The sequence below is a fragment of the Lepus europaeus genome, chromosome 11 (assembly GCF_033115175.1).
Source record: "Lepus europaeus isolate LE1 chromosome 11, mLepTim1.pri, whole genome shotgun sequence".
NCBI classification, from domain to species: domain Eukaryota; kingdom Metazoa; phylum Chordata; class Mammalia; order Lagomorpha; family Leporidae; genus Lepus; species Lepus europaeus.
This window is the reverse complement of record NC_084837.1, coordinates 116,037,837-116,062,775: the sequence shown is the minus strand read 5'-3', so window position 1 is coordinate 116,062,775 and position 24,939 is coordinate 116,037,837. Positions and strand designations below refer to the sequence as shown.

Here is a 24,939-nt window from a genome sequence, read left to right as displayed (position 1 = left end):
CTGGGCCTCTCCCCTGCCCTGACAGCAGAGACTTGGAACCAGGTGACCGTCTCCCTCCTCACCTCCCCCACCCTTCCTCTTGCTTTCTGTAATGCGGAATTGTGGATTTCACTACCGAGGCGCAGAGAGAACGGGTGCCTGTGTTGAGTGAGCGTGCGCTTTGAGAATGATGACTCAGACTGTGCTGCTGGGAGCTGGCGCGTGCGTGACCCAGCGCAGGTTTGGGACAGACCCCGGCTGCCGGATGCTTCCCCACGTACATCTCCCGGCCCCGGGTCCCGTTCTCCCTCCTCCTCTGCGGGACCCTTGTCCTGGCCTGCACAGCGCCCTGTCCTGTGCTGGTGTCCCGGCCTCCCTCTGGCCTGGGCCAGTGAGCGTGGTTGTGCAGTGGCAGGTGCCGCTGGCTGTGTGTTCCTTCACTCCCCGGTACCCCAGCACCCTGTGACAGAGACGTGGCTGAGCGCTGGGCTGACTCAGGCTGTGTGCCAGGGTCTCAGGAGCCCGTCTGTAAGTTGCTGTTATTTTCTGAGCCCAGTTCCTTGCTGAAAGGCAGAGTGGGGCTCTGGGGGAGGAAGTGCGGATGCTGGGGTGAGGCAGGGCTCCTGTGAAAGCAGGTGCATGGGCGCACCTGCTCTAACCCTGGGTGGCCCCTTCCTTCTTGGCCTTGGCTTTGACTCCAAGGAGTGAGTGGACCAAGCATGGGGGGCTGAGGCCAGGAGCAGAATCCTCCATGGGTCAGGGGGTCTGAGGGCCCCTGCTCCTGACCCTGACTGCTCAGGGCCCCAGCCCCGCCTCGGCCTCACCGTGCCTTCCTCAGGGCTTGAACAGGTGCTTCGAGGGGAGGAGGGAGGGTTCCAGGGCTCCAGGTGCCAGGAGTAAGAAGTGTCCCCTCCCCAAATGAGGAGGAAGTCACGAGAGAGCCCAGCCCCCTCCTGAGTGAGGCTGGGTTGGGGAAAGAAGCCCTTCAATCAGCAGGCTGTGGGCCACGCCCATCCCAGCCTCAGTTTCCTTCTGTCACTCAAAGCCTGGAGGGCTGGTGTGGGGGCCAGTGCAGGAGTCAGCTGGGCATTGGGCCAAGCCTGGGAGGTAGGAGCCCAGCATCACTTCCTGTCCATCTGTACTCAGAGCTGGGTGGGTGCTCATTGTCATGTGTGTCCCATCTGCTCTGAGCCTGGTGGCTGTCACTTCCTGTCCCATCCGTACTCTGAGCCTGGTGGGTCCCCCGTGTCACTTCCTGTCCTGTCTGTGCTCTGAGCCTGGTGAGTACCCGGTGTCACTTCCTGTCCCGTCTGTGCTCTGAGCTGGGTGGTTGCCCAGTGTCACTTCTTGTCCCCTCAGTCCTGTGTGCCTGGTGGTGCCTGGTGTCACTTCCTGTCCCGTGTGTGTGCTCAGAGCCTGTGGTACCCAGGGTCACTTCCTGTCTTATCAGTCCTGTGTGCCCAGTGGTGCCTGGTGTCACTTCCTGGCCCATCTGTGCTCTGAGCCTGGTGTCACTTCCTGTCCCATCTGTGCCGTGTGCCTGGTGGGTACCCGGTGTCACTTCCTGTCCCGTCTGTACCGTGTGCCCGGCGGGTACCTGGTGTCACTTCCTGTCCCATCTGTACCGTGTGCCCGGTGGGTACCCGGTGTCACTTCTTGTCCCCTCTGTACCGTGTGCCCGGTGGGTACCCGGTGTCACTTCCTGTCCCGTCTGTACCGTGTGCCCGGTGGGTACCCGGTGTCACTTCCTGTCCCGTGTGTGTGCTCGGAGCCTGTGGTACCCAGGGCCACTTCCTGTCTTTTCAGTCCTATGTGCCCAGTGGTGCCTGGTGTCACTTCCTGGCCCATCTGTGCTCTGAGCCTGGTGTCACTTCCTGTCCCGTCTGTACCGTGTGCCCGGTGGGTACCCGGTGTCACTTCCTGTCCCCTCTGTACCGTGTGCCCGGTGGGTACCCGGTGTCACTTCCTGTCCCGTCTGTACCGTGTGCCCGGTGGGTACCCGGTGTCACTTCCTGTCCCGTCTGTACCGTGTGCCCGGTGGGTACCCGGTGTCACTTCCTGTCCCGTCTGTACCGTGTGCCCGGTGGGTACCCGGTGTCACTTCCTGTCCCGTCTGTACCGTGTGCCCGGTGGGTACCCGGTGTCACTTCCTGTCCCCTCTGTACCGTGTGCCCGGTGGGTACCCAGTGTCACTTCCTGTCCCGTCTGTACCGTGTACCCGGTGGGTACCCAGTGTCACTTCCTGCCCCGTTTGTACTGTGTACCTGGTGGGTGTCCTGCAGGCAGCTCGTGCTCCAGGTCTGTGTTCCTGGAAGTCTATCTAGGGTCACAGGCCCTCAGGGCCAGTGCGCAGTGTGTGTGTCAAGGGCTGAGTGATGCAACCTCATCTCCAAACCAGGCCCCCACCCCTCAGCTGTGCTGTGCCAGTAACAACGCACTCTCCCTCCCAGGGTCCCCTTCTGTCTCCCCCGCCTGTTTCCCGTCACCCCCCCCCCCCCCCAACACACACATAGAGCCTGTAGGGCAGGGTGCAGCCGTGCCCTGTGTTCAAGTCGGCTGTCCCGTCTCTTTGCCTTTGCCCTGTGCGGGGTCTTCCAGCCCAGCGTCCGTCTCTTCCTCCGGCCTCTTGGCAGCTGATCCCCCGTGCCTCCCAGGCCCAGTGTGCCTGAGCCTGCTCCGCCGGGCGGGGCCCCCGGCCGTGAGCCAGGCTTGTGCTGCCGCGTCCTGTCTCAGAAGGGTGGCAGTGCGCGGCCGGCCCCGTCCTCCCGGACCTTGTCCGGCTGCCCGAGGCCCAGCCAGCAGCGAGGGCCGGGGACCCATGGCTGCCCATCTGATCTGCTGCCAGGGGAGTAGAGGGCAGCCCGGGCTCCAGTCCTGACCTGCTCCAGGTGGGCTTGGAACGCTGCCAGCTCGGGACAGGGATTAGGGCCTGATCGGAGAGGAAATGAGATGTTAACCCTTCAGGCCGGCCGGCCCCGTCTGTCTTACCAGGAGAGGGAAGAAGGGGTGGGGTGGGTACAGGGGCTGCACACCCTCTTTCTGGGGAGGCTTCTGCAAGTGACCAGGTCCTGGCCGCTGTCCTGGCCCCCCGAGATGGAGCGCCTCTGACCGCTTGTGTTGGGAGATGAACTGGGGAAGCTGCCCGGCCGAGGGGTGGGTGGGGCCCCGTGGGGCCCCCCCCCTCTCCCAGGTCAGGCTACAGCGTGCCCCCTGACCCCGCCAGCCGAGGTCTTGACCTCAGGTTGCTTGCTGAATGGCGGTGATGCTGAGGACCCGCCACAGCTCCTGCCCACTGCGGGATCTCCTGCAGGCCCGGCGCTGTCCCCAGGGCTGCCAGGTCTTTCTGCACTGGCTGTGACCCAGCAGCCCCAAGTGCAGGGCCCGGGGGTGGACGCAGCCTGGCTGGGACACCGGCCCAGCTCCGCCACTCTCTGGCTTCCTCTGAGCTCTGTCGCCTCGCCCGTGATTGGGGCTGACCATAGTTCCCCTCTGCCCTGCCCTGGGAGCTGGCAGGGGGCCTGGACACCCCGAGAACAGGAGGCTGACTGCGGGGTCTACCAGGAGCCCGGGGCATGGGCACATCTCCACGGGGGAGGTTCCATTGCAGGGCGCAGCACCACCCTTCCCTGCCTGGTGTTAGCCGTGTGTTGCTCAGGCCCGGCAGGGTGCCCCAGGAATTTGTGGGCAATGGAGCTGAAAGATGGGTTTGTTGAGCTCTGTGTGTGGTGTTTTCTTTAGGCGAGGTTTCCATGAGCATTTTGAAGACCTGTTGTGGGTGTCAGAGTGAGGATCCAATGTTTGAGTTCCAAGTCATCTGACTCCACTGGCAGGCCACTTAGTGAGAGCCTGGGCGACAATCTCTCTCTCTCTCTCTCTCTCTCTCTCTCTTACCTGGGAACACACGTGCATTAAACACCCACAGCACTGGGCGGAGCTGTCTTCTCCTAGGCACCCGTTTGTGTTTTCTTCTTAGATTTGCTTATTGTTTATTTGGAAGGCAGAGTGTCAGACACAGAGGCACACACACACACACAGAGAGAGAGAGAGAGAGAGAGATTCCATCCGCTGGTTCAGTCCCCAAATGGCTGCAACAGCCAGGGCTGGGCTGGCCAAAGGCAGGAGCCAGGAGCTCCAGCTGCGTCTCCCACACAGGTGGCCAGAGCCTGGGCACTGGGCTGCCATCCACTGCCTTTGCAGGTGCATTGGCAGGGAGCTGGATGGGAAGTGAAGCAGCCGGATCTGGAACAGGTGCTCGGATGCTGGCGCCACAAGTGGTGGTGGAATCCACTGAGCCATGACGCCACCCACCCGCTTATGTTTTTTACGTAGCTTGTACACATTTGCCAGCTAAATACAATTTTGTGTGAACATCTCCCACCCAGGGACTGCCCCTCCCCCGCACTGTGGGCTGCAGCCTGGACTCCCGCCGCGGGGCTGTGTGCAGCCTTCATTTCCCTGTCTGTGAAATGGGCTTGTACCTTCTGCGATGGAGGGGGCAGCACGTGGATGTGTTCACTCCTGTGAGGACTGGAAGGGCCCCCGCATCCCGGCAGCCCCCGTGTTGGACGGTCTCCGGTGACTCAGATCTCCTCTTGGGATGATCGGGCCGGGGTGTGTGCACTTGGTGCCCCTGCGGGGTCTCACTCCCGCCTCGTCCCGTCCCTGGCCCTCGGGGCTCCCTCCCGCGCTGCCCGCAGGTCACACGCCACAGAGGGTTCTGCTCTTGATGTTTGCTCAGCCATCGGAGGCTGTGACGAAGAGGTGGAGGCTCGGGGTTGGCTCACTGGCTGGGGCTGGCTGACCCCTTGGTCCAGATGGTTGCAGTTTTGAACATCGTTTTAAATGATAGGAAGAGCGATTGTTAAAATATCACAGTCGTCCCCGAACTCCCATGTAGTGTTCCCAAAGGGCCTCATTCACAAGTCCTCTCAAAACATCGGGGTGGGGCTGGCGCCGTGGCGCAGTGGGGTAACTCCCTGGCCTGAAGCGCTGGCATCCCATACGGGCACTGGTTTGAGACCCCGCTGCTCCACTTCCGATCCAGCTCTCTGCTGTGGCCTGGGAGAGCAGTGGAGGATGGCCCAGGTGCTTGGGCCCCTGCACCCATGTGGGAGACCCAGAAGAAGCTCCTGGCTCCTGGCTTCAGCCTGCCTCAGCCCTGGCCATTGTGGCCAATTGGGGAGAGAACCAGCGGATGGAATATCTCTCTTCTTCTCCCTTTGTAGCTCTTTCAAATAAATAAATAAATAAATAAATAAATAAATAAGATCGTTAAAAAGCAAAAGGTCGTGGCTGTTTATTAGCCTGGGTGGCACCAACACCGATGATTACTTTAACGCAGGTTGTGACTAAGTGGTCGCTCTAATGAATGGACACATTCAAGTCTTGCTGTTTGAAGTTCCGGGGTCCCCCGGCCTCATTAATGCAGTGGCCTCTGTGTCTGCGGCTTCCATCTCCAGCCAACTGTGGGACGAGATTATTTGGAAAATAACCCAAACATGGCATCCGTATGAGCACGTTCAGAATCTCCCCCTTGCCCTCCCCCAAACAGCACTGAGAGAGGACGGTGCAGGTGGCCTGACCCTCTGCACGCTCCACCCTGGCCGCCCTCCGGTGGTCTCCCCCATCAGGCTACATAAGCCCCTTCCCTCATGAGACGCCGTCTGGGGAGCTCAGCTGTGGACAGTGAGGGTGCGATGCGGGGCCGCCAAGCTGCCGCGGGGGTGACGTGGGCTGTGCGCACACGCGGCACTGTTCGAAGTGGGGAGCCAAGCGTCTGGATGTGGTGTCCACAGGGTAGCGCTGGAACAAGCGTGGTCACGTGGTGCGGCCCGAGGGCTGTGGTGAGGACATGAGCGCTTGATGCTGGCCCTGGGTTTGCTCAGGGCTTCACGCTGTGTCTGGCACACGCTGAGCGTGGGGGCCGCTTTTGCTTCCTGCCCTCCCCGGTCAGAAGTGCGGGGTGAGCGGGTCTGCCCTGTGCACAGGCCGAGCCCCTTTCTGACGTTGTCGTTGTGGTTTTTCCACACGCAGTGGAGTCACTGACCTTTCAAACAGAAACAGAAACAGGCTGTCAGAGAGCAGCCTCCCTCCAGGTCACCGGCTCTCCCCTCGCTGTGCAGAGCCTGCTGCCCGGAGCCAGGCAGAGGGCCCAGGTCCCAGGATGGCGCCGCCAGCTGGGTGCAGACCCCGCTCGCCCGCCGGGAGCCGGGCGCCTGGCCTGCCGGCTGCTCTGCCTTCCAAGGCTCCTGGGTGCATCTTGGTTTGGGGGATTGCCGTGGTCAGAAAGCCAGGCCGCCTCCAGGTGGACGCTCCGTGGTCTGAAGGGACCAGTGCTGCTGCGGGGGGTGGGGAGCACAGCTTGTGTTGTCCAGGGGTGCAGTAGCTGCGTGAGCCTCTGTCCAGGAGTCTGGCTGGCTGGCCAAGCAGGCGAGGCTGTCCTTTGGCCGCTTGGAGTTTCCATGATTGCACTGGGTGGGCGGGCCTGGCACCCTCCCCACGTGCTGGGGGCTCCTGGGTCCGTGGGGCAGTGGTCTTGGAGCCAAGAGCATGGGCGTCGAGTGGTGACTTTGCTGTTGCCCCCTAGTCCTCACTGGGTCTGGGTTCCCAAGTGGGGGACCACAGGGTGTCCCAGGGCCTGTTCCCCAGTGGGCTGTGGGGGAGATGGACGTCCACTTGGCTCCATGGACAGTGAGGGCAGACCTGTTGGCGTGGAGCCACATAGGCGCAGTCACAGGGCATCCAGGAGCCGGGACTCTCACTCCTGCCAGAAGCAGTGGTGGCCCCTCCCCCCTGGGTGTGTCCACGGAGGTGGAGTTCTGGTCATTGAGCCCTGTCCCCCACTCCGCCTGGCTGGGGAAGCAGTGCAGGGAGGGGTTCAAGGAGCCCCCAGATGCCCAGTTTGCAATGGAAAATCACCTACTCGTGAGAACCAGGAAGAGCTCAGAGTGCAGGGCAGGCTGACCCCGGGTGACACCGGTGAGGGTCATCCCACCGAGGTTTCATAGCGCTTCCGTGGTGGCTGTGCCTGTGATCAAACAAAGGCACAGAAAACCTCAGCCAAGAAATGGACAACACCAAGAGCCACAGGGGGCAGTTCAGTGGATTTTTTAAAAAAAGATTGTATTTATTATTTGAAAGGCAGCATTACAGAGAGGCAGAGGCAGAGAGAGAGAGAGTCTTCCATCCGCTGGTTCACTCCCCAGATGGCTACAACAGCCAGAGCTAGGCCGATCCAAAGCCAGGAGCCAGGAGCTTCTTCCAGGTCACTCATGTGGGTGCAGGGGCCCAAGACTTGCGCCATCTTCCACTGCTTTCCCAGGCCATTGCAGAGAGCTGGATCGGAAGTGGAGCAGCTGGGACTTGAACCAGTGCGCATATGGGATGCCAGTACTGCAGGCGGAGGCTCTACCCACTACCCTGCAGCGCTAGCTCCCAATTTCAGTGTAATTTTTAAAAAATTTTGTTGGGGCTGCTGGCGCTGTGGCACAGCGGGTTAAGCTGCCACCTGTGATGCCGGCTTCCCATATCAGAATGCCGGTTGGAGTCCTGGCTGCTCCGCTTCTGGTCCAGCTCTCTGCTAGTATGCAGGGGAAGGCGGTAGGTGATGACCCAAGTACTTGGGATCCTGCCGCCCGTGAGGGAGACCTGGTGGCAGACTGGCCCAACCCATTTGGGGAGTGAACCAGCAGATAGAAAATCTCTCTCTCTCTCTGTCTCCAGAAAAGGGATTATTGGGCAATTGCACGTACTTCAAATTGATAGTATGATTTCTGAACACGCTGTGAAATAATTATACCTAGCTACTGAGCCCGTCCCGAAACACTCAGGTTTCGTAGTGAGAACGCCTGGCATTTCTTCTCATAGCGCTGGTATTAACTGCCTTTACTGCGCCAAGTGGCAGGCGACTTGCCCCTGCGGTCTGACTGCCCCTGGGGCCCCCGTCCGCCCCCCGCCCCCAGCACCACGGTCCTCTCTCTCCCGTGAGTGTGTTGTTACATTTTCACAGTGTGATAGTTTTAGGTTGCACACACAGGTGCCAGCGTGCAGGCTTTGTGGCCGTGCCTTAGCGTGTGTCGGCCGGTTCCCTCCACGCCATCGCCGAGACAGGGCTCCTGGCCTGGGAAGGCAGTGCGTGGACATGCAGGCTGATGCCCTGCCTCGTCTGTTGTGGGCAGGGCAGCAGTGAGCGTGGGGGTTCCAGATCTTGGGTAAATCCTCCAGGGTGGGGTTGTGAGTCCCATGGCAGCTCTGTGTTTAGCTGCTTGAGGAGCCTCTGTCCAGTTTTCCATGGTGTCTGTGCCTCCTTTCTAAGTCCTTGCCAGCACTTGTAGGGGCCAGCCTTGTGGTGCAGTGGGTTAAGTGATCACCTGCAGCGCCAGCATCCCATATGGGCGCCGGTTCAAGTCCCGGCTGCTCCACTTCTGATCCAGCTTTCTGCTATGGCCTGGGAAAGCAGTGGAAGATGGCCCAAGTCCTTGGGCCCCTGCACCCACGTGGGAGACCCAGAGGAAGCTCCTGGCTCCTGGCTTTGGCCTGGCCCAGCCCTGGCCATTGCAGACATTTAGGGAGTGAACCAGTGGATGGAAATCTCTTTCTTTCTCTGTCTCTGTCTTTCTCTTTCCCTTTTTGTAACTCTGTAACTCTGCCTTTCAAATAATAACAAACGTGAACGTAAGAGGAAGGGGTCGTTCTGCCAGTTGCGAGATGGAAGCCGAGAGCAGCCTGAGTTTGCATTCCCCTGTGATTGGGTGCTGAGCGTGTCCCGTGCGTCTGTGGGCTTCTGCACGCCTCCTTTGAGAAAGGCCTGTCCAGGTCCCCGCCCGCTTGTACCTGGGGTTTTTGTTTTCCTGCTGCTGAGTCTCCTGAGTTCCCTGAGCGGTTCGGATGCCAGCCCCTCGCCCTCACTGGCTGTTTGGTCCACGCCCCTCTTTCCCAGGCTGCGCCCTGTGCTCTGCTCTGCTCACTGCTCGCTTTGCTCTGCGGAAGCTTGTGCTTTGCTCTGATCCCGTGTGACTGCTTGTGTGTCTGTTGCTTGCACATTTGGGGTCCAGAACAAAATAGTTTTGCCCCAGACCAGTGCTGTGTGCTGCTTCCCTATGGGTTTTTCTGTGGCTTTGCCCTTTCCGTTCTTAGGTTTAAGACTTTAACCCTAAGTGGAAATTTCAGAACTGAAAAATGCAGTAAGTAACAAAATCTCAGTGGGGGGTTACTGAGCCGAGAAGAGACAGAGGGTAGAATCGATCATGAGGAGGTGAAGCAGTAGAAATGCCTCAGCCAGCCCAGCAGAGAGGCCGAGGATGGAGACGGGACCTGAGGGACACCATTTGTGTCTTAGGGTCCTGAGGAGCAGAGAGGTCTGGGGGCGTTAGTCCCCCCCCACACTTCCCGGCTTCCATGGCCAGATGGTTAGGATGGTGCAGTGTTGGCGGATGGAGGGCCAGCAGGTTGGCCCCTGGAACAGGAGTCTAGGCTCATCTGATTTTTCAGTTTTTTTTTAATAAAAGATTTATTTTATTTTGAAAGTCAGAGGTATGGGGTGGGGAAGACACACACACACACACACAGATCTTCCACTTGGTGGTTCACTCCCAAATGGCCACAGTGGCCAGCACTGGACCAAGCCAGGAGCCAGGAGCTTCGTCTAGGTCTCCTGTGTGGGTGGCAGGGGTCCAAGCACCTGGGCCATCATCTGCTGCTTTTCCCAGGGCATTAGCAGGTAGCTGAATTGGAAGTGGAGCAGTTGAGACTCGAACTGGTGCCCATATGGGATGCTGGCATCTCAGTGGGTGGCTTTATCTGCTATGCCACAATGCTGGCCTCTCATCTGATTTTTGATAAAGTGTATGAAGGTACTTTGAAAAGCTCCTGAAAAGTGGAATTAAGGTACATTTATTTTGGGGGCCAAAAAATATCTGGAATCCATGCATAGTTTTTTCATAATACAAGTTTTCTGTGAACCTTTGAAGACCCCTTTGCATGCATGGATCCCGGAAACATTTGCATCAAAATACACCCATCCTATAATGTCATGCCGCAGGAGCTCCTTGCAGCGCCCTGGTGCAGGGATCGGAGCAGCCCCCTCCCGGCTGCAGATGTGGGTGAACTCTGGGTGAAGCTGATGAGAGGACGTGGCCGTGGTGCTCACAGGAAGGCTGTGAGGAGCCGGGTTCCAGAGTAGCCCGGGCGGTGCCTGTGCTGGAGGCTGGGCGTGCAGACGGCGGCTGCTGCTCTGCTGCTCCTGGGTGGGCAGGGGGGCCAGTGCTTGTGTGGGGGCGGGTCTTGACACCTGGGTGGGAGATTGACAGGGCAGAAGGCACCTAGGGCCCATGTCTGAGTCAGAGGCGGAACCAGCGGGGCAGATGGGAGAGAGCAGGCCGAGTGGGGCCACAGCCCCAGTGCCCTTCAGTGTCCTTGCAAACATTCCGGATCCAGCGCCGGGGGCTGTTTCCTGTTACACTCTTCATCACACTCGAGTTCTGCTCTCCTGACTCAGGCCTGGGCAGGGGACTGTCAGGGAGGTGGCAGTGCGTCCCTGTCACTCACCCTGCATAGCAGCTCGCACACCGGCCAGAGCCAGCAGGGCAAGCAGGTGATTCACAAGCTCCCAGCGCAGAGCGCGGCGCTGACCCCCAGAGGCTGAGGCACATGGGGCCAGGGTGCGTCCCCGCGGAGCCTGGGAACAGAGAGAAATGTCCTGGACTCAAGGCTGGAGTTAACCCAGAGCGAAGCAGGGGAGCTGGACTCCCAGTCAGATGCCCTGCGGGCAGGGACCCTGGCTTCAGCCTGCGTGCTGGCCACCAGGTTGATTTTCTCCTGCAGCGAGCACAGGTGTGTGGTCAGGAGACCCGGAGGCAGGCTAACGTCCCAGGAGGATGAGCCATCGGCAGAGCACAGCCACCTACCTCCCAGCCTCAGTTTCCCTCTCTATAAAATGGGCGCAGCAGTGGCTGCTGCCTCGGAGAGCTGCCTTTGTGATTTGATTTAAAAAGTTAGCAAAACTTTTCAGGTTTATTTTATTTATTTGAAAGGCAAGATGTCAGAGAAGGAGAGAGAAAAGGACCTTATGTCCTCTGGTTCATTTCTCAAATAGCCTCGTAGTCTGGGGCTGGGCCAGGCTGAGGCCAGGAACTCCATCCGGGTCTCCCAGGTGCCTGGCAGGGGCCCAAGTCCTCGGAGCATCATCTGCTGTGTCCCAGGTGCAGTAGCAGGCAAAGCGGAGTGTCAGGGCTCAGACCAGTGCTCGTACGCCGACGCCACCAGCCACAGCTTAACCCACTGTGCCACAGCTCGGCCCCGGGACAGTTTTAGCTCTGTGGATCGGCCATGTGGTGTATGCGTAGTGGGTGTTACCTTTTAAACCCCTGGTTCTAACTTCCTCTCTAACTAGCCTCCACACCTTCTACTAAAAACCATCTTACAAGGAGTCGTCACAAAGTTTATGGAGAATGCATATTATGAGAAAAAACAGAGTGGATTTTAAATATTTTTTTCTGGTTTTTTAAAACAAGATTTATTTATTTATTTGAAAGGCAGAGTTACAGAGAGAGGGGGAGAGACAGAAATAGAGATTTGGCCGCTGGTTCACTTGGTTCACTTCCCCAAATGGCCGCAACAACCAGGGCTGGGCCAGGCTGCAGCCAGGAGCCTGGAGCTCCCTCCAGATCTCCTGCATGGGTGCAGGAGCCCAAGCACTTGGGTCATCCTCTGCTGCTTTCCCAGGCACTGAGCAGGGAGCGGGATCAAAAGTGGAGCAGCCGGCACTCGAACTGGTGCCCGTGTGGGATGCCGGCGCTGCAGGCGGTGGTTTTACTCGCTGACGCCACTACGCCAGCCCTTAAAATTGATCTTGACCGTTGCTGAGGAGATGCTTATGATCTCAAGTGAAAAAAAAAAAAAAAAACACAGTTGAACGTGCGGTTTCGTTTTGGTAGAAACAGCGTGTGTCAAACGCGCAGATGGCGTGTGTAAGCGAGACGTGGCTCGGGAGACGGGGAGCTGCCGCGTATTCTGCAGTCTTCTGTGCTTTGCAGAGCTCCCCAGTGGGCGCCTGCGATTTCCTGGCGAGATCCCCCACCGTCCCCGGAACGAACACCGCCTTCGCTGGGCTCCCGTCAGCGCCAGCCCCGCGTGGCTCTCTGGGGAGTGGACCCCGTGCTTGGCTGCGTGCATTTGTCCCTTTGCTGTGGGTGCACCTGGCGCGCCTTCCGCTCCCAGCGCACTTGTGCGCGTACACAGGTGCACACGGATGGAGCGAGAGCTGGGGGGAGGGAGGGAAGGAGGCCTGGGCCTCTGCTGCCGTCTGGCCGTGGGTGCTTGCGTCCAGCCAGGGTGGCTGGAAGAGCCTGTGTTGGCGTTGGAATGAGATGGATCCGCGTCCTGGGTGAGGCCTGGGCAGCTCATCAGAGCGCCTCCGTCCCCCGCCCGGCTCAGCTGTGGTCATCTGGTCTTTCCTCCTTTGATGATCATAAGCCGGGATCACAGACTGCCCTCGGCAGAGGGCACGCCCACCGCTGAGTCCATGGGTTGAAAGGCTGGACTGGGGCCCTGGGTGTCTGACCCCTCGGCAGGTCGCCTGTATCCCAGTGCCGCTGTTTCTCTGGGGGCTGTGGGAGTGGGGTGGGCGATGTCATCTTCGGTGTTTATTTCAGGAACAGTGAGTAGCTTCTGCCGCAGAGTCAAATTGCTGTTCAGATGCCCGGCTGGGCGACAGCACAACCCAGGCGAGGAGGGTGGGAGGCCTTGCTCTCGTCTCCGACACCTGCTGCTGTGCTGGCACCACGAGGATACATGCCAGTTGTTTTTAAAAAAGATTTATTTATTTGTTTGAAAGACAGAGCTACAGAGAGGCCAAGGCAGAGAGAGAGAGAGAGAGAGAGAGAGAGAGAGAGAGAGAGAGAGAGAGAGAGTTTTCCACCCAGTGATTCACACTCCAAATGGCCTCAATGGCCAGAGCTGGGCTGATCTGAAGCCAGGAGTCAGGAGCTTCTTCTGGGTCTCCCATACAGGTGCAGGGGCCTAAGAACTTGGGCCATCCTCCACTGCTTTCCCAGGCCATAGCAGAGAGCTGGATCGGAGGTGGAGCAGCTGGGACTTGAACCAGCGTGCATATGGGATGCGGGCACTGCAGGCAGAGGCTTTACCCATTGTGCCACAGTGCCACCCAGATGTCAGTTTTTTTTTTTTTTTAATAATTTTGTTTATCTAGTTTGTTTATTTGAAGGGCAGAGAGACAGAGAAGAGCAGGGAGGTCCCACCCACTGGTTCACTCCCCAAATGCCTGCTGTTGCAGGGTTCCTCCATGTCTCCTGAGCGCAGGAGAGGCAGATGGAGACAGACGAAACCAGCCCTGCCGTGTGAAGGCGGAGTCAGCCCAGGGCTCCCATGTGGGTGGCAGGGCTCAGCTCCTTGAGCCCCCCCCCCCGTGGCCTCCCAGGGTGCACCTAACTAAGCAGGAAGCTGGAGTTGGAAGCCGAGCCGGGACTTGCAGCAGGCACTCTAGTGGGAGGCAGGCATCTCCGTGCTGCACCCAACAGCGGGAGGAAGAGCTCCCTGCTGTGAGGGAGGAGGAGACCTGGGACAGCTGCCAGATCAGAGGTCTGCTTCCCGCGGCGACACAGGAGAGACTGAACCGGGCCTATCAGATGCCGTGAGTCCGTTGGCCCGCTGGCTCGGACCTGGGGAAGAGACGGGCTTCCTCTAGCGCTCTTTACGCTTTTCATCTGCAGAACTATGTCATCCCAGCCAGAAAAGGCCATGCCCGGAAGGTGGAACAAGTGGCTCACTGCCTCCGAGTATCTGCCTGCCTGATCGTTCTCCCCCGCAATGTTTGCCCTGGTTACCTGGGAAACGTTTTCCAGGACTGAAAACAAATGTGGAGCGCACCGATGTTAATGACCTTGAAAGTGATGCAAGGTGCGTGGAAATCCTTGGCTAACCTGCGCTGATTACCCAATTTCCTCAGGTGAGGGAGGAGGCGCGAGGTGCTTTCCGCAGTGAGCGCCGAGGCCACTCTGGCTCAGACAGCTGCTCAGGGCTTGTGGCTGGATCGCTTGCTTGTGGTTACCTGCGTGGGAAGAGACGAGGCAAGGTGGGGCTCTGTGAGGTGCCAGGGCAGAGACCCTGAGCCCAGGACCCGTGGGGAACATGGCAGTGCTGCCCCCAGCATGGTGAGCAGGCAGCTGCCCCGGTCCTCTGTGCTCAGGGCAGCGTCTCCTGCATGGCTGTGTTGATTGACAGCTGCCCCAGAGGCCCTGGGGTTGGACCCTCCGTGGAGCAGCACCCACGGGCACTGTTCCTGGGTCAGGGTTCCTCCATGTCTCCTGGGCACAGGAGAGGCAGATGGAGACAGACGAGAGCCAGCCCTGCCGTGTGAAGGGGGAAGTCTGAAGGCTGTGCACCTGTTTGTCCAGCTGTGTGAGCAGCCGCCTGGTGCTCCTGTATGGACGGGTGGCGCCCAGTGCCTGTGGAGGGGAGGAGCAGAAGCGCCCCACCCCCACCACAGCCCTCGCAGGCTGACTCCCCGTGCCCGTGGGGCCTTAGCCCATTCCCGTGGGGCCTGGTTTGTGGCAGCACCTGCACCCCGAGAGCCGTTTCCTGCACTTTCTTCCCTGCCCTCGGTGATGGGAGACAGAGGGTGCTTGGAATCCTGAAGCTGGGAGCCGGTGTCCCCGTCCCGGAGTCCACAGCAGTCAGGATGTCCAGCGTGGGTGGGAGCGGGCAGGCCTCTGAGAAGAAGGTGGGGAACACACTGCGGGGCAGGAGGGCATGTGGGGGTGCAGGGGCTGCCCTGGTCAGGGCCCCAGGGGTGGCTTTCCCAGGGTCCAGCGCTTCCACGTCCGTCCACAGCAGGTGCGGCCGGGGCTGGCTTCAGCCGGGCGCTGCCTGCTCCGACACCTCTGGCCCTGTGTGCAGCTGGTGAGTCACTTCCCTCCCCCGGGGCGGCAGCTCCTGTTTGCCAGGGTGGGTGCTTACAGTGTAGGAGGGAGGCAGAGGGCAGCCGCCCGCCTGCCTGAGGGAGGAGGCGGAGATGGCGCCCCCTGGGCCTGAGCCTGGGTCTGAGAGGCTGAGCAGTCTCTTCTCTTGGGAGTCAGCTGGGGTCTTCCGGGAGGGGTGGGCAGCAGAGCAGAGGCCTTGTCCCTCAGGGCCCGGTGTCACTCACTCTGCCCTCCGCGCTGCCCTCAGTTCCCCACAGAGCCAAAGTCGCGCCCTCAGCCCTGCGTCTGTCTGCTGGGGTGGCCTTTGGTGCCTCTTCCTCTCCCCTCGCCCGTCACTCACTGTGTTCTGGGGACCCGGTGCCTCCCCCAGCGCCCTGGACCCTGCCCCTGCCCGCTTCCTCCGTGGGTCCCCCTGCTCTCTCTCTGCCCAGGGCACTCTCCACAGAGCCCGGGACCCTGGCTGCTCTCCCCACCGTTTTATTTGATGCTGTGCAGCAGGGCCCCTGTGTGCTCTGGGTGTGGCCAGTGCCCAGATCAGGTCTCAGTGGATGCCCAGGGCCCCTCCTGCAGCCTGTCTGCACCTGGCCGACAGGTGTGGGGTCTGCCCTGCACCAAGTCCCTCGGGTCGCAGTGTGCCAGCACTGCTGGGTGGCTCCTTGGTCACCAGTGAAGGCAGATGCCCAGAGCTATGTCCTGTCTTCTCCATGACACCCAACCAGTCCTCCATGGCTGTTCCCCATCTTGGATCCACACGGACCTGCTGAGCCCACACTGATCTGGATGACATGGCTCTCCCTGAGGGCCGGGGCCCCACGTCTCCTTCCCTGCCCCAGCTGGACTGTGGGGGCCCAAGCCGGCACTGACTGCCGCTTGCCCTGAAGTCTCAGATGCCCCGAGATGTCCTGAGCCCTCGTTGGCCTTTCTCCCGGGGATCCCAGCCCAGCTGCCGGCCCAGAGCTGCGTGTTGGGGTCCTCGGCCCCCAGGGGCAGTTTCTTGAGGGCAGGTGCTTCATCTTCTGCTGGCCGTGACCCGTGGACTCTGGGTTCCGTCCCCTGCGAGTGACTTCTCATTCCTGTGGCTCCACTCCCTCACCCTCTCCTGTCACCCCAGCTCCCTCTCCCGGGACGGAGGTCTGGGAATTCAGAGGCACTGGCCCCAGCAAACCCTGCCTCCATCCCAGGGGCCCCCGTGCACCTGCATGTGCTGGGTTTTCAGAACTCACCCTGTTGCTGCCTGTGTGTGCCGGGTCTTTGTGTCCCTTCCCGGGAAGGCTGAGGGCGGACCCGCCGTGGCTGAGTCCCCCAGGACATGCAGAGCTGAGTCTCTGTGCGGCTCTGCCTCATGCCAGCTGCCCTGGGCACAGGGTCTGAGGAGCTCGTGACACCTTCCGTGGGCAGGCCCTGTGCTGAGTCCCGAGGACTTGTCGCGTGCTCATGTTTCAGCCGGGGAAACTCTGCCAGCCGTTAACCGGGCTCTGACATTTTTGTCTTCATATCTTCCATTTGCTCACTTCTGGTTCCACTGACCTGGTTGGAATCTAGAATCTTCTCCACGCAGAGATGCTAAAAATAGCCCTGCTCTTTCCTGTAGGCGTCGACACCGCTCGGGACCACAGAGCATCGGCAGCACCTCCCAGGAGCCCGGCTTGCCGGGGACGCGGCGGCATCATGGTCTCCCACTTCATGAGGGCTCTCAGGTGGGTGAGCAGCTTGGAGAGAAGGTGTGAGAAGAAGAAAATGGATATCTGCGTTTGACTGGTTTGATTCTTAAAAAAATTATTTGAAGGCAGAACAAAAGGGAGAGAGAGACACACACACACGCATACACACAGAGAGAGGTCGTCCATCCATGGGTTCACTCGCCCAATGGCTGCTACAGCCAGGGCTGGGCCAGGCTGAAGCCAAGGAGCCTGGGACTCCGTCCGGGTCCCCCAGGTGGGTGGCAGGAACTCAGTTACTTGGCCCCGTCTGTGTTTCCTGGTGCCTGAGCAGAAGTGCTGGACTGGAAGTGGAGCAGCTGGGACTCAAACCCAGGCACTGTGATCTGGACGCGGGCGTCCTACGTGGAGGCTTAACCTGCCGTGCCACAACGCGCCTCTTCAAATCCTCTTCAACAAGCTGACCCGAAGTCTGGAAAGAGGAGGAAGCAGGTTTTGCTCAGAGTTGAATTGTTGGAGCCGGCTTGTAGGGTAGCCTCCCCTGCCCAGTAACTGTCCAGCAGCCCAAGGCTCTGGGAGTGCCCAGTGAAGGCGGCGTGCTCCGAAGGGGTGAGCAGGACAGGGCCACGTGGGACTGCCCAGCCAGACCGGGAGCCCTCCCCGCTCGGGCCCACGCCAGGCGTATGCCTGGGTGGAGATTGTGTGCGTGTGTGTGTGTGTGTGTGTGTGTGGAGTCGCCTAGGGAACCTGAAATAAGCAGATGCCTATAGGCTTACAGTCCCAAGGCACGCCCACAGCCACGGGCCTTCACCTGTGGCGTGCACACAGCGTGTCCGGTCCAAGCGGACTCCCAGGAGCTCCAGGAAAATGGTGACGATCGCGTCAGTTTGCTGGTGCTCGGCAGGTCTGGCAGTCGAGGCATAGGCTTTGCTGCTGTTTATTATTTTTGTTTTTTTCTGTTACGTGTTTTCCACGAGTTACCAGAGAGGGTGGGAGAGGCTTGGTTCTGTGGCTTCAGTGGCTTCCTCCGGTGGCCTGTGTGACCCAGTGACCCAGCCACTGCGGGGTCAGCCTAGGTGGTGTCTGGGGCACTCCCGAGGGTGGGCATTGTGCCTGGTGTGAGTGAGTATGTGTGCATTTCCATTTTCATTTATTTGTTATTTTTCAAAAGTGATTTGTTTATTTGAAAATCAGAGGCACAGACAGAGAGGGACAGACAGACAGACAGACACACACACACAGATCTTCCATCTGCTGGCTCACTCCCTAGGTGGCCACAATGGCCAGTACTGGGCCAGGCAGGAGCCAGGAGCTTCATCTGGGTCTCCCATGTGGGTGTAGGGGCCCAAACACTTGGGCCATCGGCTGCTGCTTTTTCCAGGCCAGTTAGCAAGGAGCTGGATCAGAAGTGGAGTGGCAGGGTCTTGAACTGGCGCCATATGGGATGCTGGTGTTGTAGGTGGTAGCTTTACCTGGTACGTCACAACACGGCCCCCTGTTCGTGTGTTTTTAAGCCATGGCATACCAAAGAGTTGGAAAGCTAATTCTAGATATGAAAGCTGTGGAAGCTGTGGAACTCTTACAAAGCCCCAGGGCAGTGAGTGTGGCGGCAGCTGGCCCCGTGGGTCCCGTCCAGAGCACGTAGTTGGGCACCAGGACCTGATGGGAGGCCTGGTCAGAACTGGACGGCTGCAGGCCCCAGAGTACCCGGGGACCCTCAGAGCCATGGCCCCTGCACCCCCAGCAGGGGTTTCTTGGGAGAAGCCGCTGCACACAGCTTTCCCTTGGCGCCCTGAGTCCCAGCTCCGCCTGCTGCTCGCTGGGACATCTGCCCAGGAGCCCTGCCGCCTGCACATGAGAAAGAGAAACGGGAATTTGGGGAATGGGAGATCTCCAGGCAATCGACTGGGGGCTTCTGTGCAATCCTGTTTTCCTAAACTGGCTCACCCACGCACCAGTGTGCGTCTCTGGCTCCAGAGCCCCGGGAGTGTATTTCAGCTGCAAACCAAACACGGTGTCTGCAGTGTTTCTTTGTTTGGTTGTTTGTGTAAATGCTTCTCCAACTGCTCCGGGGCAAAGGGCCCCAAGAGCAAGAGGTCTTGGACCTCACTGGTGGGCGAGCAGTGTGCGCACACACGCACACACACACAGGCATTGGAAAATGCACTGTAGAGGGTTCACAAAGTGCACGTTCAGAGATCGGCTCCAACAGTACCTCTGGGGTTCTGCATGTCGCCCTGGGGGGACACAGAGCTGCTTCCCTTTGTTGAGAGGCTGAGGGGCCTGTGTGCTCACCAGCGTGGGGGCTGGGGGAGGGGCTCTGCCCTGCTCAGGGCTCTGGGGCATGGAGAGTCACAGGGGAACCCAGGAGCCGTGGCGTGCTCAGGTTGGCTCTGGTCGGCGGGTGGTCCTTGGACCTTGGGTGCGCTCTGGGCACCGTGAAACATGCAGGGCAAATGAAATATTTTTTGGACCGAGCGATAAGCCAAGGCTAGATCAATGGGAAGGCCAAGGCTAGACCATTGGGTAGGCCAAGGCTAGACCATTGGGTAGGCCAAAACTAGACCAAAGTGTAAGCCAAGGGTAGACCAGTGGGTAGGCCAAGGCTAGACCAAAGTGTAGGCCAGGGTAGACCAAGGAGTAGGCCAAGGCTAGACCAAAGGGTAGGCCACGCTTGCTACCATTACAAATTATAGAGTGAGAGCTTTTGAGGGGACACATGTATTGTTAGAGATGTTGATTTCACAGCTCTTATGAAGGCGAGCTCTGGGTCTTCTTATAGGTTTGACAGGTGGCTGGCCCTGGGTCACGTGTCTGGTTTCGGTCTTAGAAAAAGTAACGTTTTTCGTTTCCTTGGTAGACCTCACTCAAATGTGATCACTTTAACGTCTGCAGCTCTGCCATTCTTTTGTTTTTTAAAGACTTATTTTATTTATTTGAAAGGCAGAGTGGGGGGAGGGAGAGAGAGAGAGGGGGAGAGAGAGGGAGAGAGAGAGAGAGAACGAGAACGCCCCAAGTGCACAGGTGCCTGAAGGGAGCGGATGGGAATCGCTCTGTGGAGAAGAACCCTGTGATGACCCAGAAGGGCCCAGTTCACGTCCCTGTGCAGGGATCAGGAAGTGGGGAAGGAGGAAGAGGCCAGGCCTGGACCCCGTGGTCTGACACCTGTTGGTGCTCATCAGGCGGGGCGGCTGGCTCACACACCACTGCCCGGCTGATACTTGGTCGATACGTGTGGGACGTGGAGTGAATACCTCCACAGTGGTCTGTGCAGAAGTGACCGGCTCTGAGTTCCATCTTTCCAATCAGGGTGGCTTAGTTCATTGCCGGAGTGGGCCAGGGCGTGGCCTCACATGCACACTGCACACACACCTCGAACACTTCATTCATAGCTTGAAATGCACGTGCATCCGCGTACCGAGGTTTTGACACGGGGGTGGAGGGAGTTCCTCCGCACATGGCCGGATCGCGTGTCTCCTCCACGCAGCACTCCCACATGGCCCTGTCTGGGGGTTCCCCGTGGCTGTTCACGAGTGCAGTGAGCTGCAGACACAGCCATTCTAGGTAGTTGTTTGTGCCACCATCACCTGCAGTTGTCTCGACCATGCCTTAATCTGCAGCAGTTTTTAGATTTCCCCTTGGCTGCTGCCTCCTGTGAGCCTTCTGTGGGTGTGCGGCTCTGCTTCTGTAGCGACGTCCAACACGGTCTCTTGCTTGTAGGCCCCTATTTCTTGGGCTTGGGCGTGAATAGAATGTTGGGTGTTTTTCCTAAGCGACAGCAACAGGTGTGGGCAGGCCAGCAAGAGTTGTCGTCAGGGGCAGTGGGAGTGTGCAGAGCTCCAACTGCTTTCTCAGGCCATAGCAGAGAGCTGGATCAGAAGTGGAGCAGCCGGGACTCGAACCGGCACCCATATGGGATGCTGGCACTGCAGGCAGTGGCTTTACCTGTTCTCCCACAATGCCAGCCCCACAGCTTTTTCTCTGTCCCTGTCACTGACTCCTTGCTGGAACATTCAGCACCCAATTTGGGCACAGCGGAGTTAAGGTGTGATCGCAGGTGCTGTGTACACTGTGCCTCTGCAGAGGTGAGAAGCACTACTCCCGTGTGAACTGTCCCCAGGGGACCATCTCGCTCTTCCGGCTCCTCTGTGTCTCCACAGGGAGACTGCCTGAGAAATACTGCTATGGTACAGGCAGGCTGTGCCCTCTGCTCCCCAGCTGAGGATGGAGGAGCCGTGCCCACCGCGCCCCAGCTGAGGATGGAACAGGCTGTGCCCACTGCGCCCCAGCTGAGGATGGAACAGGCTGTGCCCACTGCTCCCCAGCTGAGGATGGAGGAGCCGTGCCCACTGCTGTCCTAGCTGGGGATGGAGGAGCCGTGCCCACTGCTCCCCAGCTGAGGATGGAACAGGCTGTGCCCACTGCTCCCCAGCTGAGGATGGAACAGGCTGTGCCCACTGCTCCCCAGCTGAGGATGGAGGAGCCGTGCCCACTGCTGTCCCAGCTGGGGATGGAGGAGCCGTGCCCACTGCTGTCCTAGCTGAGGATGGAGGAGCCGTGCCCACTGCGCCCCCAGCTGGGGATGGAGGAGCCGTGCCCACCGCGCCCCCAGCTGGGGATGGAGGGGCCGTGCCCACCGCGCCCCCAGCTGGGGATGGAGGGGCCGTGCCCACCGCGCCCCCAGCTGGGGATGGAGGGGCCGTGCCCACTGCGCCCCCAGCTGAGGATGGAGGAGCCGTGCCCACTGCTGTCCTAGCTGAGGATGGAGGAGCCGTGCCCACTGCTGTCCCAGCTGGGGATGGAGGGGCCGTGCCCACTGCTGTCCCAGCTGGGGATGGAGGAGCCGTGCCCACTGCTGTCCCAGCTGGGGATGGAGGAGCCGTGCCCACTGCGCCCCCAGCTGAGGATGGAGGGGCCGTGCCCACCGCGCCCCCAGCTGAGGATGGAGGAGCCGTGCCCACCGCGCCCCCAGCTGAGGATGGAGGGGCCGTGCCCACCGCGCCCCCAGCTGAGGATGGAGGGGCCGTGCCCACCGCGCCCCCAGCTGAGGATGGAGGGGCCGTGCCCACTGCTGTCCTAGCTGGGAATGGAGGGGCCGTGCCCACTGCTGTCCTAGCTGGGGATGGAGGAGCCGTGCCCACTGTGCCCCCAGCTGGGGATGGAGGAGCCGTGCCCACTGCTGTCCCAGCTGAGGATGGAGGAGCCGTGCCCACCGCGCCCCCAGCTGAGGATGGAGGGGCCGTGCCCACCGCGCCCCCAGCTGGGGATGGAGGGGCCGTGCCCACTGCTGTCCTAGCTGGGGATGGAGGGGCTGTGCCCACTGCTGTCCTAGCTGGGGATGGAGGAGCCGTGCCCACTGTGCCCCCAGCTGGGGATGGAGGAGCCGTGCCCACCGCGCCCCCAGCTGAGGATGGAGGGGCCGTGCCCACCGCGCCCCCAGCTGAGGATGGAGGGGCCGTGCCCACTGCTGTCCCAGCTGGGGATGGAGGGGCCGTGCCCACTGCGCCCCCAGCTGAGGATGGAGGGGCCGTGCCCACTGCTGTCCTAGCTGGGGATGGAGGGGCCGTGCCCACTGCGCCCCCAGCTGGGGATGGAGGAGTCGTGCCCACTGCGCCCCCAGCTGAGGATGGAGGGGCCGTGCCCACTGCTGTCCTAGCTGAGGATGGAGGGGCCGTGCCCTCTGCTCCCCAGCTGAGAAGGGAGCAGCCGTGCCCACCGCGCCCCCAGCTGAGGATGGAGGAGCCGTGCCCACCGTGCCCCCAGCTGAGGATGGAACAGGCTGTGCCCACTGCGCCCCCAGCTGGGGATGGAGGGGCTGTGCCCACTGCTGTCCTAGCTGGGGATGGAGGGGCCGTGCCCACTGCTGTCCTAGCTGGGGATGGAGGAGCCGTGCCCACTGTGCCCCTCCCTGGGGATGGAGGAGCCGTGCCCACTGCTGTCCCAGCTGGGGATGGAGGAGCCGTGCCCACTGCTGTCCTAGCTGGGGATGGAACAGACCGTGTCCACTGTGCCCCTCCTGGGGGATGGAACAGGCTGTGCCCGCTGCTCCCCTAGCCGAGGATGGAGCTGCCATGCCCACTGCTCCCCTCCCTGGGGGTGGAGGAAGCTGTGCCCATTGCACACTTGGCCTAGAAAGTACCTTTGCCCGGAAGGGGAATTGGCTGACCAGTGCCTTGCTGGATGATGTACACAGGTCCTGGGAGGAAGCAGCAAGAACAGGTGTGTGGTTACAAGAGGTACGTTTACATGTATGCAGGCCAGGCAGGGCTTCCCCTGAGCCTGCGTGGTCTCGGCCAGGTTGCACTCCACTGTCAGTGCCAAGGCCAAGGCAGACCTGGTTACGAGGACGCAGGCTCCTAGGTGGAGCAGGCCAGAGACGGGCCAGGTGCCCACTGGGTTCAGAACACCCCTAGCTAGGGGCCAAGCACCACGAGCCTCTCTGCGTGTACCATGTGGTGCCTTCCTCGTGTGGTGTTCTCGCTGGGGCCTTTGGCCTGACGGAGGCACTTAGGTGCAGCATCCCGTCTGCAGAAGCAGGGAAGTGGACAGATGGTGTGTTTTAAAGCCCGAGGTTTATGTGATCAGCTTCGTTTTGAAGGGCAGAATTCCTCTTGTGAGGCTGTCTTTTTCTTAGCGGCCCTCCGAGGAAGGAGGAGTGTTGCACTGGATAGGCAAAATGCAGGCTCGGCAGGAATTTCCTCTCCGCAGGCCACGCGGGTGGGGATTTCACTGCGGCCCTGAGACTGTGGCTCTGGCTAAGCTTGCTGTGGTCTTATCAGTGCTCAGGTTGCTCCCGGAGCCTCTCCCGGTGAAGGTGTGGCCTTCGCAGTGGAGGCTGCACAGAGGCTGGGACATGGGGGGTGCGTGGGCAGCAGAGGGCAGTCCCTGGGCCCCACAGTTTGCTCTGTGCGCGTGCTCTCATGGCCCCAGGCAGTGACCTCGAGCTGGGCAGGGATGCTCCGGGTGTGGCTGTAGGGAGCGAGGTGTGTGCGCGAGCAGACAGGGTGTCCTGACGCAGGATGCATGCAGGGGGGTGAGCTCAGCCTGGCAGGTATTCAGTGCCCCGCGGTCCATGTCGCTGACTGCTGCCCCTGCGGAGCAGAGCACAGGTCACGCCTAAGGGTTCGTCCTGGAAGGAGTTCTCCTGGGCACCCGGGGCAATTTAGCTTCCCTGGGGCCAGATGGAGAGAAGCAGCGTTTCCACACTGGAGGTGACCTGTGTGGCAGGTGTAGGACACGATGTAAGTGTGAGGCAGGGGTGTGGCGCTAAACATCGTGTGAGGCAGCTGTGTGGCCATACGTGTAATGTGTGGCAGGTGTGTGGCACTAGATGTAACCTGTGTGGCATGTGTGAGGCTGCTGTGCAGGACTATGTAAGAGTGTATGGTAGGTGTGTGACACTAGACGTAGCGTGTGAGGCAGCTGTGTGACTGTAAGTATAACATATGAGCAGGTGTGCAGCACTACATGTGTCTGGCAACTATGTGACTGTAAGTGTCACGTGTGGCAGGTGTGCAGCACTACATGTGTCTGGCAGCTGTGTGACCATACGTGTAACATGTGGCATGTGTACAGCACTATATGTGTCTGGCAGCTGTGTGGCCATATGTGTCACGTGTGAGCAGGTGTGCAGCACTACATGTGTCTGGCAGCTGTGTGGCCATACATGTCACGTGTGGCAGGTGTGCAGCACTACATGTGTCTGGCAGCTGTGTGACCATAAGTGTAACGTGTGGCAGGTGTGCAGCACTACATGTGTCTGGCAACTATGTGACTGTAAGTTCACGTGTGAGCAGGTGTGCAGCACTACATGTGTCTGGCAGCTGTGTGACCATACATGTAACATGTGGCATGTGTACAGCACTATATGTATCTGGCAGCTGTGTGGCCATATGTGTCACGTGTGAGCAGGTGTGCAGTACTACATGTGTCTGGCAGCTGTGTGGCCATACATGTCACGTGTGGCAGGTGTGCAGCACTACATGTGTCTGGCAGCTGTGTGACCATACGTGTCACGAGTGAGCAGGTGTGCAGCACTACATGTGTCTGGCAGCTGTGTGGCCATACATGTCACGAGTGAGCAGGTGTGCAGCACTACATGTGTCTGGCAGCTGTGTGGCCATACATGTCACGTGTGAGCAGGTGTGCAGCACTACATGTGTCTGGCAGCTGTGTGACCATACGTGTAACATGTGGCATGTGTACAGCACTACATGTGTCTGGCAGCTGTGTGGCCATACATGTCATGTGTGGCAGGTGTGCAGCACTACACATGTCTGGCAGCTGTGTGACCATACGTATCACGTGTGGCAGGTGTGCAGCACTACATGTGTCTGGCAGCTGTGTGGCCATACGTGTCACGAGTG

The 24,939-nt window shown here is 60.0% G+C and overlaps 1 protein-coding gene across 3 annotated transcripts in view; it reads left to right on the top strand.

The window, feature by feature from the left end:
• The window catches only part of THSD4 (thrombospondin type 1 domain containing 4), a 409,353-nt gene that overhangs the window by 5,947 nt on the left and 378,467 nt on the right, over window positions 1-24,939 (top strand). For 2 of the 3 annotated variants that reach the window (XM_062206542.1, XM_062206540.1), the window contains exon 2: window positions 16,507-16,612. In XM_062206542.1, coding sequence (XP_062062526.1) covers window positions 16,584-16,612 — 29 coding nt within the window. In that variant the 5' untranslated portion in view covers window positions 16,507-16,583. Of the gene's footprint in view, window positions 1-13,830; window positions 13,894-16,506; window positions 16,613-24,939 lie in introns of those variants that run through there. The other variant, XM_062206539.1, reaches the window with a different exon arrangement.